The following is a 16,024-nucleotide window of genomic DNA, read 5'->3' on the forward strand; positions in this document are numbered from 1 at the left end:
CGCCTGCCCAGGGTTAGGCCTGAGTATGGCCAAGGGATGAAGTCAGGCTAGAAAGAGATACGTGTGATACAGAGTAAAATGGGGTGAGCGCCCCAGAGGCATATAAACAGTGGGTGAAGGAATTCAGCGCCGCTGCAGGGGCCCGGGGCGGGGTGGGGGGCGCTGGGGACAGGATTTGAGCCTGGTTTTGGCAGGCGGGTCGGAGTCAATCATGGACACTCAAGAACAGCTTGAACGTGAGCAAGGAGGGGGCTGAGCAGGGGCAAATAGATGCTTTTCTCAGGATGACCTTCCCCCTTGAAACCAAGAGAAGGGTTTGTGAAGATTAATACAGGAAAAATATTCTCTTCTCATTTGAACTGTCTCAGACCAAGCTTCATTGACTGTGCCATGATTTTTCACTTATTCGTGTACCATCTTTACTCTTCATTTACCTCATATTTTTCTTTAAATTGACTCACTTGTTACATTTATTTTAAAATAAATTTAATAAGCCAGTCATGAAAAGACAAGTGCCACGTGATTCTACTTATATGAGGCATTATTTACTTAGTTATTTTGGGGGCTGCGTTGGGTCTTTGTCGCTGCCCGCGGGCCTTCTCTAGTTGCGGTGAATGTGGGCTACTCTTCGTTGTGGTGTGTGGGCTTCTCATTGCAGTGGCTTCTCTTATTGTGGAGCACGGGCTCTAGGCGCATGGGCTTCAGAAGCTGCGGCACGCGGGCTCAGTAGCTGTGGTTCGCGGTCTCTAGAGCTCAGGCTCAGTAGTTGTGGCGCACGAGCTCAGCTGCTCTGTGGCACGGGGGATCCTTCCAGACCAGGGCTTGAACCCGTATCCCCTGCATTGGCAGGAGGATTCTTAACCACTGCGCCACCAGGGAGGTCCCTATATGAGGTATTTAGAGTCGTGAAATTCATAGGGGCAGAAAGTAGAGGGTGGTTTCCAGGGACTAGGGGGAAGGGAGGAATGTGAGTTACTGTTTAACAGGTATAGAGCTTCAGATTTGCAAGAGGAAAACAGTTCTGAACATGAATGGCTTTATTGGACGATTCTCAAATCAGGAAGCATCCCATCTAGCCAGGAGAAAGGAGCTCCCTTGAGCTGCAGAAAAGGAAAGGTTTTTTAAGGTAGAGAGGAAATGGAAACATGAAATTATTAGCAAAGAATTCGTTGTTTTTGGCAAGATCACCCTCCTAGGGGAAAGGAAGGGGTCTCTCAGGCTGAATATCTTATTAGTGCTTACAAGGAAATTTCAAGCTGGCTGGTTAAAGGTCACATTCCTGGGGAAGGTTGAAACCATACTTAGGTTAGGTAGTAAGTTTTGATGAGCTCAGCACAAGTGACTCCATTTGGGACCTGTTGTTTCTTTTTTAACAGTACTGATGGTTGTACAATAATACGAATGTATTTAATACTACTTAAAAATGGTTAGGATAGTAAGTTTTATGTCATGTGTAATTTTCCACAATAAAAAATGGGGAAAAAAGTAAATATCCCCACCATAATTGGGAATTACACTAAATACATGTAATTATATATTAAATACTGGACATTAAGATAAAAACTGTGCTTCCATGTACTACCTTAGTGTATCCAGCACTCTTTGGGAATTACTGTCAACTTTTAATAAACCACTGAAAACTTATAAAATATCAAAATTAATCTATTCTATCCTACCAGGTAGGGTTTTGTTTTGTTTTTGAGTTCTTCGCTTTGTAGCAGGACTGCAGCTCTTTATGTCAGGCAAATAGGCAATGAGATGAATCCTAAGCCATAATTAAGTCCAGGGCAAAAGCAACTTGGAGCCTTGGGCTCTGCTCTTGTTTTTTGTTTGTTTTTGTTTTGTTTTAATGATGACGTTAGCATCTTATTGATAATAATCAGCCCCATCTGTTTCTCTTGATTCATCCTCTGACTGTTTATTAGGCCTTTACAGTGTAAGCAAGGAAAACCTACTAGTTTTCTTAAAGGTCTGGAAGGTCCACTGGTGACCTTCAGGGAACCAGCCCTTGGGCTGCAGGAAGAGCTCTGTCTTCCCTGAGAGTTATCTTTGCTGGAAATCCAGGTAGGGCCTGGGGGGTAAGACCCAGGTAGAGCCTGTCTCTCACCCCTTCAGATCCCATGAGGCAGCCCTTGTAAATTACTCAGCCCCACATCCAACGCCAGGATTGGCCTGAAAAGAGCAGGCACAGCGGGCAGGGTAGTGCTTCCACAAAGAGAACTGCCTTTTGTAAAGCCTGATAGAGGAGATCAAGGGTGGTGCGTGGGGCAAGGAATTGAGGAGTAGGGAAGAAGGAGACAAAGGCCAAAAGCCAAGGTATACTTTAGGGGGTTGTGATAATCCTTTCTCCAAATAATCCTGCAGACTTAGTCATCCACGTGTCTCCACATGACTCAACTTACAGAGCCCACTAGTTCTGTTAGTAGAGGCAAAGCAGAAAACCTAGTTAAAATATAAGGACGGCTTTTCCATGAAGGAGATTGCAAAGGTAGAGAATTCCAAGGTAGATGGGATAGGGTTTGTGCAAAGGTGCATTGCTCTCCTCCATGCAAACACACCGAGCGAGCCAGGGAGCCATGGAATCTGGTTTGGGAGCCCACCTTATATATATATATATATATATATATATCATATAATTATATAGATATAATTCCTCAGAGGACTTGCCATCCATTCTACGAGAGGTTTTCTGAAGTTGTTAATTGACTAAACCTGTCTCTTTTTTCATTGAACTGGGATATAACACTCTGCTCTAGAAAGGAAAAGTCTTAGCACGTTTAAAATATTTAATTGAAATAGCTTTTGTCCTTAAAAACTAATCAAGTACACCTTATCCTAGGTGTTGATATAAATTATCCATTTAAAAAATGTAATTGTTGGGCCTCCCTGGTGGCGCAGTGGTTGAGAGTCCGCCTGCCGATGCAGGGGATGCGGGTTCGTGCCCCGGTCTGGGAGGATCCCATGTGCCGCGGAGCGGCTGGGCCCGTGAGCCATGGCCGCTGAGCCTGTGCGTCCGGAGCCTGTGCTCCGCAACGGGAGAGGCCACAGCGGTGAGAGGCCCGCGTACAGCAAAAAAAAAAAAAAAAAAAAAAAAAAATGTAATTGTTCAGCTTCATGATGTGTTTCTAATGCACATAGGAAAGGTTTGGAGGGTTTTCTGTTTTTTTTCTGTGTACTTATTTTGTCCCCATGTCCTGACTGAGGACAGAGCCCTCCAGAGCACTGCACTCGTGCTGAGACCCATTCGCCAGATGGATGTGTGCCACCCTTGTTGAGAGTAACAATTGGGCATTTTGCCTTGTATCTAGTTCCCTTAAAGTTCATTTCTGCTGTTCGACAGCTGAGCTAGGATTCTTGTACACAGAAGGTTGTCAAGTGTATCGACTGCACTGAAACAACTTCACGTCAAAGTTGCCCGTATTTTATGTATTGCTTTCTTAATTGCCTGTCTTTATTTGAAAAAAAGACTCAACTGTAAAGTAATGTGTTGTTTGGGCTGGAGCTGGGGAGAGGGAGTGGTGTGTTGGGAGAGACAAGGGAGCCTTTCTGAATATACTTTGGTTTAGAGCCTGGACCTTAGAAGCTGCCTCAATGAACTGTGCTGTCCTCTGGGGTTCTGGATTAGGAGGACAAGAAAGCATCCCTTGGGAACACTGCTGCAAGTTTGTGGTTTCTCTGAGCTGAATCTGATTCTGTGATCAGGTCTTTCCGCCTGTCCTGCATTAGGATGCGCGGGCTGCCATCATTTTTTCTTGCACCTGCCTAGGCTACCAACGCCTGGTGCCCGGAATGACAGGAATACAGCCAATTGGAAAGGCCACTCACATCCCACACTCTGAAGAGTCTTAAATTGAGTGTGACCAGAATGTTAGAGAGCCCTGCCCCCGCCAGAGCGGGTGTAGTTGCCACCCATCTGCCGTAGAGCCCTGAGGCCCGGGTTGATTGGAATGGGAGCACATACTGTCTGAGTTTTCCAGTGCTTGTTCTCTGCCCCTGGAGGCACCTTAGGTTTGTGGGGCATTCTGTGCTTTGCCCAGTATTTTCACATGTGGGTGCGGGTCTCACTGAATCCATAATTGTGCTTCATCTCCCCATGAAAGTGGGCCTAGACACTTGGAAATAGTAGTAATAGTTGAATAAATAAATGAATCCTATGCTCGTAAAAGCCCAGTGAGATGCTGTATATTTTCCCATCCCATTTTCCCCAACCTATTATTTTGAGAAATTTCAAATTGCAGAAAAGCTGCAGGAAGAGTACTATTCACCCATACCCACCAGTTGTTGAAATTTTACCACATTTTCCTTACCTCTGTATTTTTCCCTTTTTTTGAGGGGGTGGAAGGGCATGAGGGGCTGATCATTTGGTACCTAATTTCTAACATTTTCACACTTTGCCTCTAAATTTTTCAGTATGCATCTCATGCATCTCTTAAGAACAAGAACATTTTCCTACATAACCATAATAAAGCTATCACAGTCAGGAGATTAAATGTCAATACAATGTTATCTAATATATACCCTTTTCAGATATTCCCAATTGTTCTTTATAGCTGCTTTTTTTTTTTTTTTTTTTTTTTTTTTTTTTGCGGTACACGGGCCTTTCACTGTTGTGGCCTCTCCCGTTGCAGAGCACAGGCTCCGGACGCACAGGCTCAGCGGCCATGGCTCACGGGCCCAGCTGCTCCACGGCATGTGGGATCTTCCCGGACCGGGGCACGAACCTGTGTCCCCTGCATCAGCAGGTGGACTCTTAACCACTGCGCCACCAGGGAAGCCCTATAGCTGCTTTTTATTCTGAGGCCGTATGTGATCAATTCCGTGCACTCAGCATGGTTATCACATCTGTTTAGTCTCCTTTTATCTACAGTAACCCACAGTTTCTTTTTTTAAAATAATCTTTCACCACACTGACATTTTGAAGAGTTCAGGCCAGTGGTTTTACAGAAGTCCCTGAATTTGGATTTGTCTGTTTCCTCCCATGTGGATTCAGGTTAAATACATTTGGGGGCAGGAGGACTCAGTGGTGTTATAACTTCTTAGACCATCCGAGGTCAGAGGTACCATGTCAGGTGCTGGCGATGTTGACCCTGATCGCTTGGTCAGGGAGATGTCTCCCAGGTTCCTCCATTGTCAGGTCATCTTCTCCTCTTCAGGATAAGGAATCCATGGGATGATATTTTAAGGCTGTGAACGTTCTGTTTCCGAAGTCTTCCATTAGCATCCATTCATGAGATGTTATTTGCCACTTTCAGACAAAGCTTAAAAAGGGAGCCGGCCAGGTCTCAGGTGCCAGTCTTCCCACTGTGACCATCTCCTGGGTCTCCTACTCAGTGGTTTATCTTTTATAAGCCACTCATCCTTTGCCCACTCTCACATCTGCATGCAGACATCTGTCTTAGAAATCATGGTTCTATTCACCTCATCAGGTTCTTTCTTGGGTTGGATTCTCTAGAAACAGAGCCAGAGACAGGGCTTATAGGATGGGATGGGGAGGAAGCCAGGCAAAGATGTGGGGTCAGCAGGGGTGTCGCCTCTGCCTGACCCCGCAGGGAGCTCTGAAGTGGGACTAGCACCCCAGACGTGTCCCACCTTGAGGCAAGAGGCCCTCGCCTACACTCTGTATCGGTGTGTCCATGAGCAGTGTGTCTGCTCCCAGGGGAGGGCATAGCTTCCTGGGTCGTCCAGAGAAGGGGGCAGCTGTGAGCCTTTGGCAGCCCGCACTCATAGCAGCAGGGGCATGGGTGCCTGGTTGGCACAGGCGGTCTAGGCGGGCAGGGCGCCGACAGCATCCACTACAGTTTCAGTATTTCCCTCATTAGTTCTTTCCCACGGCTTGTCCCCATAAGCGGGACAAGCATGAGCTTAGTCATTTGCAAAGACAAGGTCTAATTGACGGTGCTCCTTTATGAGGCCCCATGAATCTTATTCACCGCCTTCCTGTCTGGGCCGTGGTTTTTATTTATTTTTGCGGTACGTGGGCCTCTCACTGCTGTGGCCTCTCCCGTTGCGGAGCACAGGCTCCGGACGCGCAGGCTCAGCGGCCATGGCTCTCGGCCCCAGCCGCTCCGTGGCATGTGGGATCTTCCCTGACCGGGGCATGAACCTGCGTCCCCTGCATCGGCAGGCGGACTCTCAACCACTGCGCCACCAGGGAAGCCCTGGGCCCTGGTTTTGAAAGGTGAGGTCGGTTGTCAGAACAAAGTCTTTATAGTTTCTTTTTTTTGAGGCGGGGGATCTCTCTCACTCTTATATTTCCTTTCTTTTTTTTTTAACATCTTTATTGGAGTATAATTGCTTTACAATGTTGTGTTAGCTTTTGCTGTATAGCTTCTTAACAACTGGATGAGCAGGATGGGCCCTTCTAAGGAAGGAAGGAGTGTCAACTCTCAGCACGTGAGTGTCAGGATTGCCGTGTTACAGATGGTAGAATTTGGTCTTGGTAAAATATCACCAACTGAGATGGCAGGCCTGAAATACATCTTTATTAGAGTCCCCAGAACTCTTTCAATGCTTGTTACCTGTCTCCCCTCCCCTCCAAAAAACAAAAACAAAAACAAAACCTAATTGGGTCTGAGTTCAAGTGCATATTTTGCTCTTAGGTCTCAAGCACGTGCTCCTCAGGTTCTGGACTGGCAGCATCAGCGTTACCCCAGAACCTGCTACAAATGCAGGATCCTAGGCCTACCCCAGACCTGCAGAATCAGAATATCTGGGGCTGAAACCAGAAAGTGTGGCTTCACACCCCCCAGGAGATTTCTCACCCAGGCTCAAGCGCTGATGCAAAGCAACGGTTGTAAACTTGGCTGTACCCTGGGGTCTCCTGGGGAACCTAAACCATTCTGATGTCTGCGTTCTGCCCCAAAGTGTCTGATTTATTTGATCTGGGGGTGCAGTCTGGCCATCAAAAAAATGTAAACTCCCCAGGCGATTTTCACGGGCAGCCAGGGGTGAAAATCACTGCTATAAAGTTGCCTGCATTACCTCATGGGAAAGGAATTTTAACACCAGCTTCATTTTGAAGAGTTTGTTCCTAGAGCTGCAAAGATTCACTTCAAAATACCTGGAGGCCCTGGAATGGCATTTCCAGAATGAGGAACTGCTCTTTCTGGGCACAGGTGGTCCCATCTGGAAAACTGCAGCAGCGGTAAAGAAAAACACTCACATATTTGAGAGCAGAGGAAATGTAAATCTTGAATGGGAACACGAGATTCTTTAGATGTGGAGCAAGTCAAGAGGTGATGGAGAGGGTCGGGGGGGTCACTGGCGACCCTCGTGCTGTCATCGTCGGGGGCTGTTTCTGAGCCTGCACGCTCCAAAATGTTCACTTAGGTGGGCTTCCTCTTAGGGGTGGAGTGGTCCACGTGGGGGTGACACACTTCCTTTCCCCCGCTCCCCTTCATTCAGACCCACCACCTGTCTTCCTCACTGTTAAAGCCTTCCTCCAGGCCATACATTTGGGTCTCTTTGGGTGCAAACATTTGAAGATGGTGTGTACCCCACCTGAACTCGGTGGTGCAGACATGGATCAGGCCTGGTGGTCCCACTGGCTGTTCCAGGGCCATGTTGATGACCAGCTCATGGAGAGCTCTGAGCATGGTAGAGGGGAAGACACCCCAGAGCTTAAGTGGCCTTGGGCAGGGGTCTCCACCCTCTCTCAACAGAGACCTGCCCTTGGGCAGGTTCCTCAAGGAACCTGAGCCTCCTGGTTCTCTTTTTGAAAACTGGGATCCTGGCACCTCCTTTCAGGGCTACCATGAGGAAGAGGTGAGAAAATATTTATAAAGGTTTGGCCGACAGTAGACACCACATGGATACAAGCCTTCCCGTGTTCACGATCTCACCTGTTACTTGCAAAGTTGGAGGAACACCAGACCTCTTGAATTTCTACCTCTGCCATTTCATGGTTGTTTATTATTCTGGACAGCTCAGAAGCTTCTTGGGGCTCAGTTACCTCATTTGTAGAATGGGGATTAAATACTCAACAACAGGGTTAGGGTTGGGTGCCAAGGGAGATGATGGACATCAATATGGTATCTTTGTTTATAAATTTATTTATTTTTGGCTGCATTGGGTCTTTGTTGCTGCACGTGGGCTTTCTCTAGTTGTGGCGAGCAGGGGCTACTCTTTGCTGCGGTGCGTGGGCTTCTCATTGCGGTGGCTTCTCTTGTTGCAGAGCACAGGCTCTAGGCGCGTGGGCTTCAGTAGTTGTGGCTCATGGGCTCTAGAGTGCAGGCTCAGTAGTTGTGGCACACGGGCTTAGCTGCTCCATGGCATGTGGGATCTTCCCGGACCAGGGCTCAAACCCATGTCCCCTGCATTGGCAGGCGGATTCTTAACCACTGTGCCACCAGGGAAGTCCAATTTTTTTTTTTTGAGATTTCATCACATGCCATGCAATTCGGTCGTTTTCAGTATTTCACAAAGTTGTACAGCCATGAGCTCACCTCATTCCAGAACATTTTCGTTACCATTCCCTTTAGCAGTCATGAGATACCCCACGCCACTCCCCATCCCCAGCAACCACTAATCTTTCTGTCCCTATGTTTTTACCTAATCTAGATATTTCATATAAGTAGAATCAGTACACTATTGTGTCTGGCTTCTTTCACTTAGCGCGGGGTCTTCAAGGTTTATTCATTTCGTAGCGTGGATCAGTGCCTCATTCATAAAAAGAATGAATGACTGTAATGGCTGAATAAAATTCCATTGTATGGATATACCACATTTTATTTATCCATTCTTTAGTTGATGGAGATTTGGGATGTTTCCACTTTAGGTATGGCAATTATGAATAATGTTCATATGATTTTATGAATAGCACAACACACCATTTATTTTTCTACTGGAAATAATACAGTAATGAAAATGAAAGTGCCTGGAAAGACATGAAATCCAGTTCTTTGGGTACAAAATGAGTGTGCATGAGTGTGAGTGTTTGTCTTTGCTTTTAGCGCTTGCCTGGTCATGCTCTTGACTTCACGGTTACCAAAAGGAATTTAGCATTTAGGGCGTTTGGCTCAAAGTAAGAAATGTTCTATGGCAGAAGACGGAGTAAACAGCATTTAGGATGTTTAGAACCTTGTGAAAACTGGGTTAGAAGTAGAAGGTTGGCTGTGTTGAGTGTTGTTGAGTGCTGTATGTAACGTTAGAGATAAAGAGTGAAACAGAACTTGGTGTCTGCCCCCGGAAAGCTTTCCGTCTGGAGGGAAAGGCAAAGGAGGTGGTGATGACAGGACGGCCCCATCTAGGAGACCGAGGGATGCTGTCCTTGTGTAGGGGATCGTGCCGCAGCCATTTGACCCCTGCCAATTCTCTCTCCTAGCATGGTGAGACACAAGGATGTTGGCTACTCCGAGGAAAAGGATGTGAAGACCTGTCCCCGGGACTCTGGCTACGACAGCCTGTCCAACAGGCTCAGCATCTTGGACCGGCTCCTGCACACCCACCCCATATGGCTGCAGCTGGGTCTGAGCGAAGACGAGGCATCAGGAGTCCTACAGGCACAGCCTCCGGGGGTAAGACTCAGAAGCGGGAAAGCAGGTGGAGGCGGGCAGGGCTGCCGCTTCCTTAAAGAGAAAGATGTGGAGTTCCAGAGAGTTCTTCCCAGCCTGCAGGGAGCACGGTTCCCAGTGTGTACCTCGTTACAGTGCAGAGGAATTCTGGAAATTCTGGAGGCAACTCCCAGGAACAGAGCCCTTCGTGATTTGTCTTTCTGCCTTCCTCTGCCCGGTGACCATGTGTACCCAGGTCTGCAGGATAACCGGGCACCTGGGTCCTGAGGAGGGGCCGCTGGCTGGAGGCCCTGGGCCTGCCTTCTGGAGATCTGACGTTGGGGATGAGTCTGGTTGTGGGGTCCTCAGTGGCTCCTGTGGTTTTCCTTTCAGTATGAGCCTGGGAACCCTGCCAGGGCCCAACCATCCAACGTGGGACCCAGTCTTCAAAAGTTCCATGTCCACAGTCTCGTCTGCTCTGGCTGTCAGTGTGATCCTCCTGTCCTTGGATTGTCTCAGGGACAAATCAAAGTCCAGTTGGGTTTTTTCAGCTCCCCCCTACCCAAGACCAGTCTCATCTTACTCAAGCCCACTCCATGACACTAGAGAAGTTTCTCAGAAAATGTTATTCAGTGATGGGTAGGTATTTCCTGTGCTGTCTGTCATGGTAGCCACTTGCCTCATGTAGCTATTTAAATTACATTAATAAAATAAAATAGAATAAAAAAATTCGGTTCTTCAGTGGCATTAGCCACATTTTAAGGGCTCACTAGTCCCAGGGCTTGGTGGCTACCATACTGGATGGATAGAGCAAAGTAGTGACCATTTCCACCATCATAGAAAGTTCTACCGGACAGCGCTTGTGTACAATGTCTACTTCCAAAACAAGGATAAATATAGTAAATCACAGATAAAATAATACTGGAAACAACACACAACAAGAGATAGAAACTAAGAAATAGATGGAGAGGCAAGGAGAAAATTCCTTCAGTAGCTGGCTGAAGAATGTTGTAACAGTTGGGCACAAAAATAAACTTTTAAGTTTCCTATCAGCCAGAGCTTGTCAGTTATCACTTTTTGACTTGTAAGTGAGTCTTTGTTTCTCATCTGACAGAAGCAGACAGGACTAAGTCCTCTGCTGGAACACACTCAGGGTGACAAGCACAGTATTCGATCATCTCTGCAGAGAATTCCTTGGCCAGCGTGCCGGGTTGTTGCCCTTGGTTTTGGTCTGTATGATCAGGACCCCCTTCTGTGAGGCCCCCACTTTTTTCAGGTTGAGTTGTCTGCTCCTGTATTTCTACAAAAAAAATTCTAAAGAGGGAGGTTGCCATGTTGCTAGGCAACAATTCCCCTCCCTGCCCATCCCCACTCCTGGTGTCAGGCACGTCCATTCCTGCTGAGACCTGATGGGGAGCAAGTCAGGCAGAAAGTTCTCCACCTACCTGAGCCCTGGGCAGGACCTGCCTGATGGGGTGGGGCAGGCCAAGGGTGGGGTGAGGATGGGAGAGGCCACGGTTCACCAGGAGAAGTGAGGACGCTGAAGAGAAGGAAGCCAGGTGTGTAAAGGAGAGAGATTTGAAGGACCCGCTCTGGTGGCATCTGGTCCTTGGGCTGCCACCATCCCTGATTCATCTACAGCCTAAGACAGTGGCCGGCAAACTGTTTCTATAAAGAGTCGGAGTGTCCCTATTTGGGGCTTTGTAACCCATACAGTCTCTGTCACAGCCACTCAATTCTGCCATCGTAGGGCAGCCATAGCCATAGACAGTATGTAAGCCAAGAAGCAAGGCTGTATGTCAGTAACACTCTGTTTGTGAAAGCAAGCGGCAGGATGGATTTGGTCTGTAGGCCATGCTTTGCCAACTGTTGACCTAAGGTTTCAGACGTTCAGGAGATACAGCTTAGAGGTTGTGCCCTCCCTGACCCCAAGGCTCCAGGAGATCCCACCTCCCTAAGGGAGTGATACTTCTTTCCACCAACCAGCAGCTACCTCCCACCAGTACTTTGGGGCTTTTACTCAACCCGATAGCATTGAGGAAACACCTGCTTAAGCTTCAGGGTGCCCCAGAGCCATTGACTCCCAGAGCTGGCAGATTTTTTGGCTGCCTCCCTATGGGTGCTGGGAAAAAAGAGGGAACTTAAGATCTTCCGGTCTCCTTACCAGATACCCAATTCCCATTACCCCTCCTCCCCAAAAAATCATCTTAGGAGCTATTGACTGGACATCGAGAAAGAAATGAAGATTAGGTGGAAAAAGTAAAAGGCTGTAGAAAAGCAGGAGAGAGTAGGTATCCAAATGCAGAGGAAAGAGAAGTAGGTAAAGAAACAGGACAGGATGGGATCCTTGGAGAAGGCTCATGTACCCCAGGAGGGAACAAGGATGCAGCGGATCACCACACTGCAAACTCCAAGGAGTGCCGTTTGATTTGTTGTCTAAGTAGATGGCACCCCGTGGAGTTGTGCAGTGCATGGCCTGCACAGCAGTACGCGGCATACTCACCTCTGCAGTGACAGAGGCTAGGATGGTCTCCTGAGATCAGCACCAGAAGTTGGGTGGGTTTAAACATACATCTAGGGCTTCCCTGGTGGCGCAGTGGTTGGGAGTCCGCCTGCCGATGCAGGGGACACGGGTTCGTGCCCCGGTCCGGGAAGATCCCACATGCCGCTGAGCGGCTGGGCCTGTGAGCCATGGCTGCTGAGCCTGCGCATCCAGAGCCTGTGCTCCACGATGGGAGAGGCCACAGCAGTGAGAGGCACGCATACCGCAAAAAAAAAAAAAAAAAAAAAACCACCATACATCTAAAGACATTATTTGCAACTGGACGGAGCTGTCACAAAGTGAAGCGAGTCAGGAGTAAAGTTAGGACTGCCAACTCAGTGTTGGCTGTGACAAATCTCAGAGCCCAGCTACCTGTCTCCCAAGGGAAGTTGCCATTTTCAGCTCCAGCAGATGTGGCCATGCCTGGTCTTGCCTTATCATCCCATTCTCCAAGAGAAGCTAGACATTCGGATTTTAATGTGAAAAACAAAACACCTTGTTCTTTTTCACTGTTGGCAACAAATTCAGATTTCTATCTTAAATACACACATAAGCCAAATTAGCCAAAGAACTTCTAATTCACCACCTATGGCTTAGCCATGTTACCTGTGTCTAGAAATTTAGGGTTCGTCAACCAGGATGCCTTTATCAGACACAGGCTAGAGAATATGTACCGTGAGCTGTAAAGCAGTCACCAGACTGAAAATGCTTTTGCAGACTTAGCCTCATGGAGAAGGTTCTGTCAAAGGGAAAGTGGGATTCTCCTGAGGCCAGTTACCAAAGAAGGGCATCTGTGGCCTGCTTGCTCATCACCCCTCTCCATGGCAGTAGTGTTCTGCCTTAAGCCGTGTAGTTTGGCTACAAGAGAGGTTCCACTCATGGATGCTGGGTGTGCAGGTGATCACATGCCCAGGTCCCAGCCTTTGAGATGTTTCCTAAGCTTGAATTTTTTTTCCCTTCCCTAGATCTTCCTGGTTCGTAAATCCACCAAAATGCAGAAGAAAGTCCTCTCCCTTCGCCTGCCCTGTGAATTTGGAGCCCCACTCAAGGAATTTGCCATAAAGGAAAGCACATACAGTAAGTGGTCATCGGGTGGTTAGGTCCCGGTGACACGAGGGCCTGGGGTCTTTGAGCAAGTAGAAGAGGCGAGAGCCTGCACTTTGAGACAAACAGATGTGGGTCTGTGTCCCAGCGCTATCGCCTGTCCCCAGGATGACTGGGCAGGTAACCTACCCTAGGAGCCTCGGTTTTCTTATCTGTATAGTGACATCTGTATAGTGTTAACAGTTCAGTTAAACAACTTGTGTGCAAGGTTCGCATTCTACTGCCTGGCATATGGCAGGGGCCTAACAGAGGCTGGTTTCCTCGCCTTCTTCCCAGTTATGCAGGGCGTGGTCCCCAGGTTTACTGATGACTAAGCTGCAGGGTGGGCTGCACCGCTGAGCCTTTTTATGGGCTCTCACACCAAAGAGTGTGTCTGCACAGCTCTGTGAATAGTCCTTGAGGGGATATGTTCCCTCTAGGGCATCACTGTTCAGTGTGCTATGAAAGGCAGCTGATCGTAGGCAGAAAAATGGACTGGCTGAAGTTTTGGAGGGACAGTGGTCAGGAGTGTTGGTTTCTTTCTGCTGAACCATGGTCATTGGAAATCTGAAATCTTGGAAGGCCCAAGTTTTCAATGGGAAAGGGAACAAACAGTCCTGATGTCCTGCCAGGCTCCCAGCAGCAATCAGAAGATGGACCTACACCCCCACGGGGAAGGCTTCACTGAGCCACGGGTGAGCAAGCTGAGGTGTGAAGGCGAGTTTGGATGCTGGTCAACTGTCCAATAAGGTGATGGAGACCAGGTTCTCATTATAACCTGAGCAAGCCTCAGTCCCTGCCTTTGAAGGAGCCGAAGGTCCTGAGACCAGTTTCAGGGCAGATACTGGCTTCCACTCAGCCCAGAGTTCATTGTCTCACTGAGCCCAGGAGTCATTAACTGGGTCTGGAGGAGGTGTTTCTGGAGCAGCCTCTCTGTGATGTATGACTGGCCTCAGGTCCCATGATGTTTTCCCTCCAGGCCTCTCCCAAGGTCTCTGGCTTCAGGGAAAAGCTTCCACGTGCAAAGTCATCTGAGCAGTCACTGAACCTGGCTAATGATCCGCCAGTTTATTTACATTAGGAGGGAATCAGAAGGTAGATTTCAAACCCACCATCTGAAAGACAATGAATTAAATACTAAATGAAGAAAGGTGATTCTGAGTTGGCTTTTGAAGCTCAGCTAGCCAAGAAGTGATATATCTAAGCGTTTTGTTTTTTTTTTTAATTATATATTTACTTTTGGCTGCATTGAGTCTTTGTTGCTGCGCGTGGGCTTTCTCTAGTTGCGGCGAGCGGGGGCTGCTCTTTGTTGCAGTGCGCGGGCTTCTCATTGCGGTGGCTTCTCTTGTTTCAGAGCACGGGCACTAGGCGCACGGGCTTCAGTTAGTTGTGCCACACAGGCTCAGTAGTTGTGGCTCACGGGCTCTAGGGCGCAGGTTCAGTAGTTGTGGCACACGGGCTTAGTGGCTCCGTGGCATGTGGGATCTTCCCGGACCCGTGTTCCCTGCATTGGCAGGAGGATTCTTAACCACTGCACCACCAAGGAAGTCCCCTAAGTGGTTTTTAAATACCTTCTAACAGCCAAAGTTAACCATGATAAGTTAGCCTGCAAATCCCTCCTTCCCCTCCTGCAATACGTACAGTTAGTGTTTGTACTTCAAACTTTTCTTGTTGTTCACCTGAGGTCCCTCCCTGGCTGAACAATTTTCCTCCCTATTTTGTAAAGACTTCTATCACTTCCCTAGTCCTCTCCAGGTGACTTAAAGTGGCTGAAAGAGCTAGTCTGAGCAAAGAATTAACCTGCCTATAACTGATTACCACAAGGCCGCAGTCCCACCAGGATGGCCCCTTCCCGGCCGGGGTCTACCTTCTCTGCAAACTGAGGTGCACTGAGAGAGGAAAGGCTGGCTTTAAAAACATAGATATTTTGTCATAACATCTGGACAGTGTGTTTCATAATACGTACCACCTCATATCTGTGTAGATTTCTTTCACACGTTGCTCCATTTTTTTTTAATGTTCATTTATTTACTTATTTGGTTACGCCAGCTCCTTAGTTGCGACATGCGAACTCTTAGTTGCGGCACGTATGTGGGATCTAATTCCCTGACCAGGGATTGAACCTGGGCCCCCTGCATTGGGAACATGGAGTCTTACCCACTGGACCACCAGGGAAGACCCTGAGTTACTACATTTTTTTAAAAATTGCAGTTCCCACTACTATCCTTCTGGGAGACAAGGGAAGTACAGTTATTGTCCATTTTACAGATGAGAAAACCGAGGCTCAGAGAGGTTAACCTACCCCAAGTCCAGTCCCTTTTACTTAACTCATGAAATTGTGGTGCACATGTATGTGTGTTTCTCTTTCTGTGTCTGTCTGTCTGTCGCTCATGGTATATGTGTGGAGGTATAGATGTGTTTTGGGTGCTACAGAAATAGTAAGCGAAATAATACAATGTAAGAAAGTAATAAGCAAAATAAATGAGGCTATGGAAGGGAGAGAAACTCATCTGATTGAGGAAATGAGGAAATCTTCACACAGCTGAGGCTCTTTGGAATGTTGCTGGAAGAATGGCTGCAGGGGTGGCATTTCAGCAAAGAGGGAGTGAGGAGTGGTTGGCAAATACATGAATTTTTGAAGTTAAGCCACTCTCTGTTCCATCATCTAGAAGATGTATGAAATGGCACACCGTCTTACCAGAATATTTCTTGCACGCTTGCACGCTTGGTGGTGGTGGTGGGAGTGGGTAGGGGCTACGTAAATGAATTTTAGAATCTTTCCTACAGAGTTGAACTCAAAGCTGATTTATGAGAACCCCGTGTTATCCTCCAAGCCTCGAGCTCCTTCTCTGCCTCGTGTCTGTACCAGAAGTGGCCCGTTTTGGCAAAGAGGATTGTGACCCAGGAG

The 16,024-nt window shown here is 47.8% G+C and overlaps 1 protein-coding gene across 4 annotated transcripts in view; it reads left to right on the forward strand.

Annotated features, from left to right (window-relative positions):
* RIN2 (Ras and Rab interactor 2) overlaps positions 1-16,024 on the forward strand; it is a 235,323-nt gene that overhangs the window by 182,311 nt on the left and 36,988 nt on the right. For all 4 annotated transcript variants that reach the window (XM_082600450.1, XM_082600447.1, XM_082600448.1 and 1 more), the window contains 2 exons: positions 9,323-9,515; positions 12,999-13,110. In XM_082600450.1, coding sequence (XP_082456576.1) covers positions 9,323-9,515; positions 12,999-13,110 — 305 coding nt within the window. The remainder of the gene's footprint in view (positions 1-9,322; positions 9,516-12,998; positions 13,111-16,024) is intronic.

The sequence above is a fragment of the Mesoplodon mirus genome (genome assembly GCF_964341445.2).
Source record: "Mesoplodon mirus genome assembly, chromosome: 15".
NCBI classification, from domain to species: Eukaryota; Metazoa; Chordata; class Mammalia; order Artiodactyla; family Ziphiidae; genus Mesoplodon; species Mesoplodon mirus.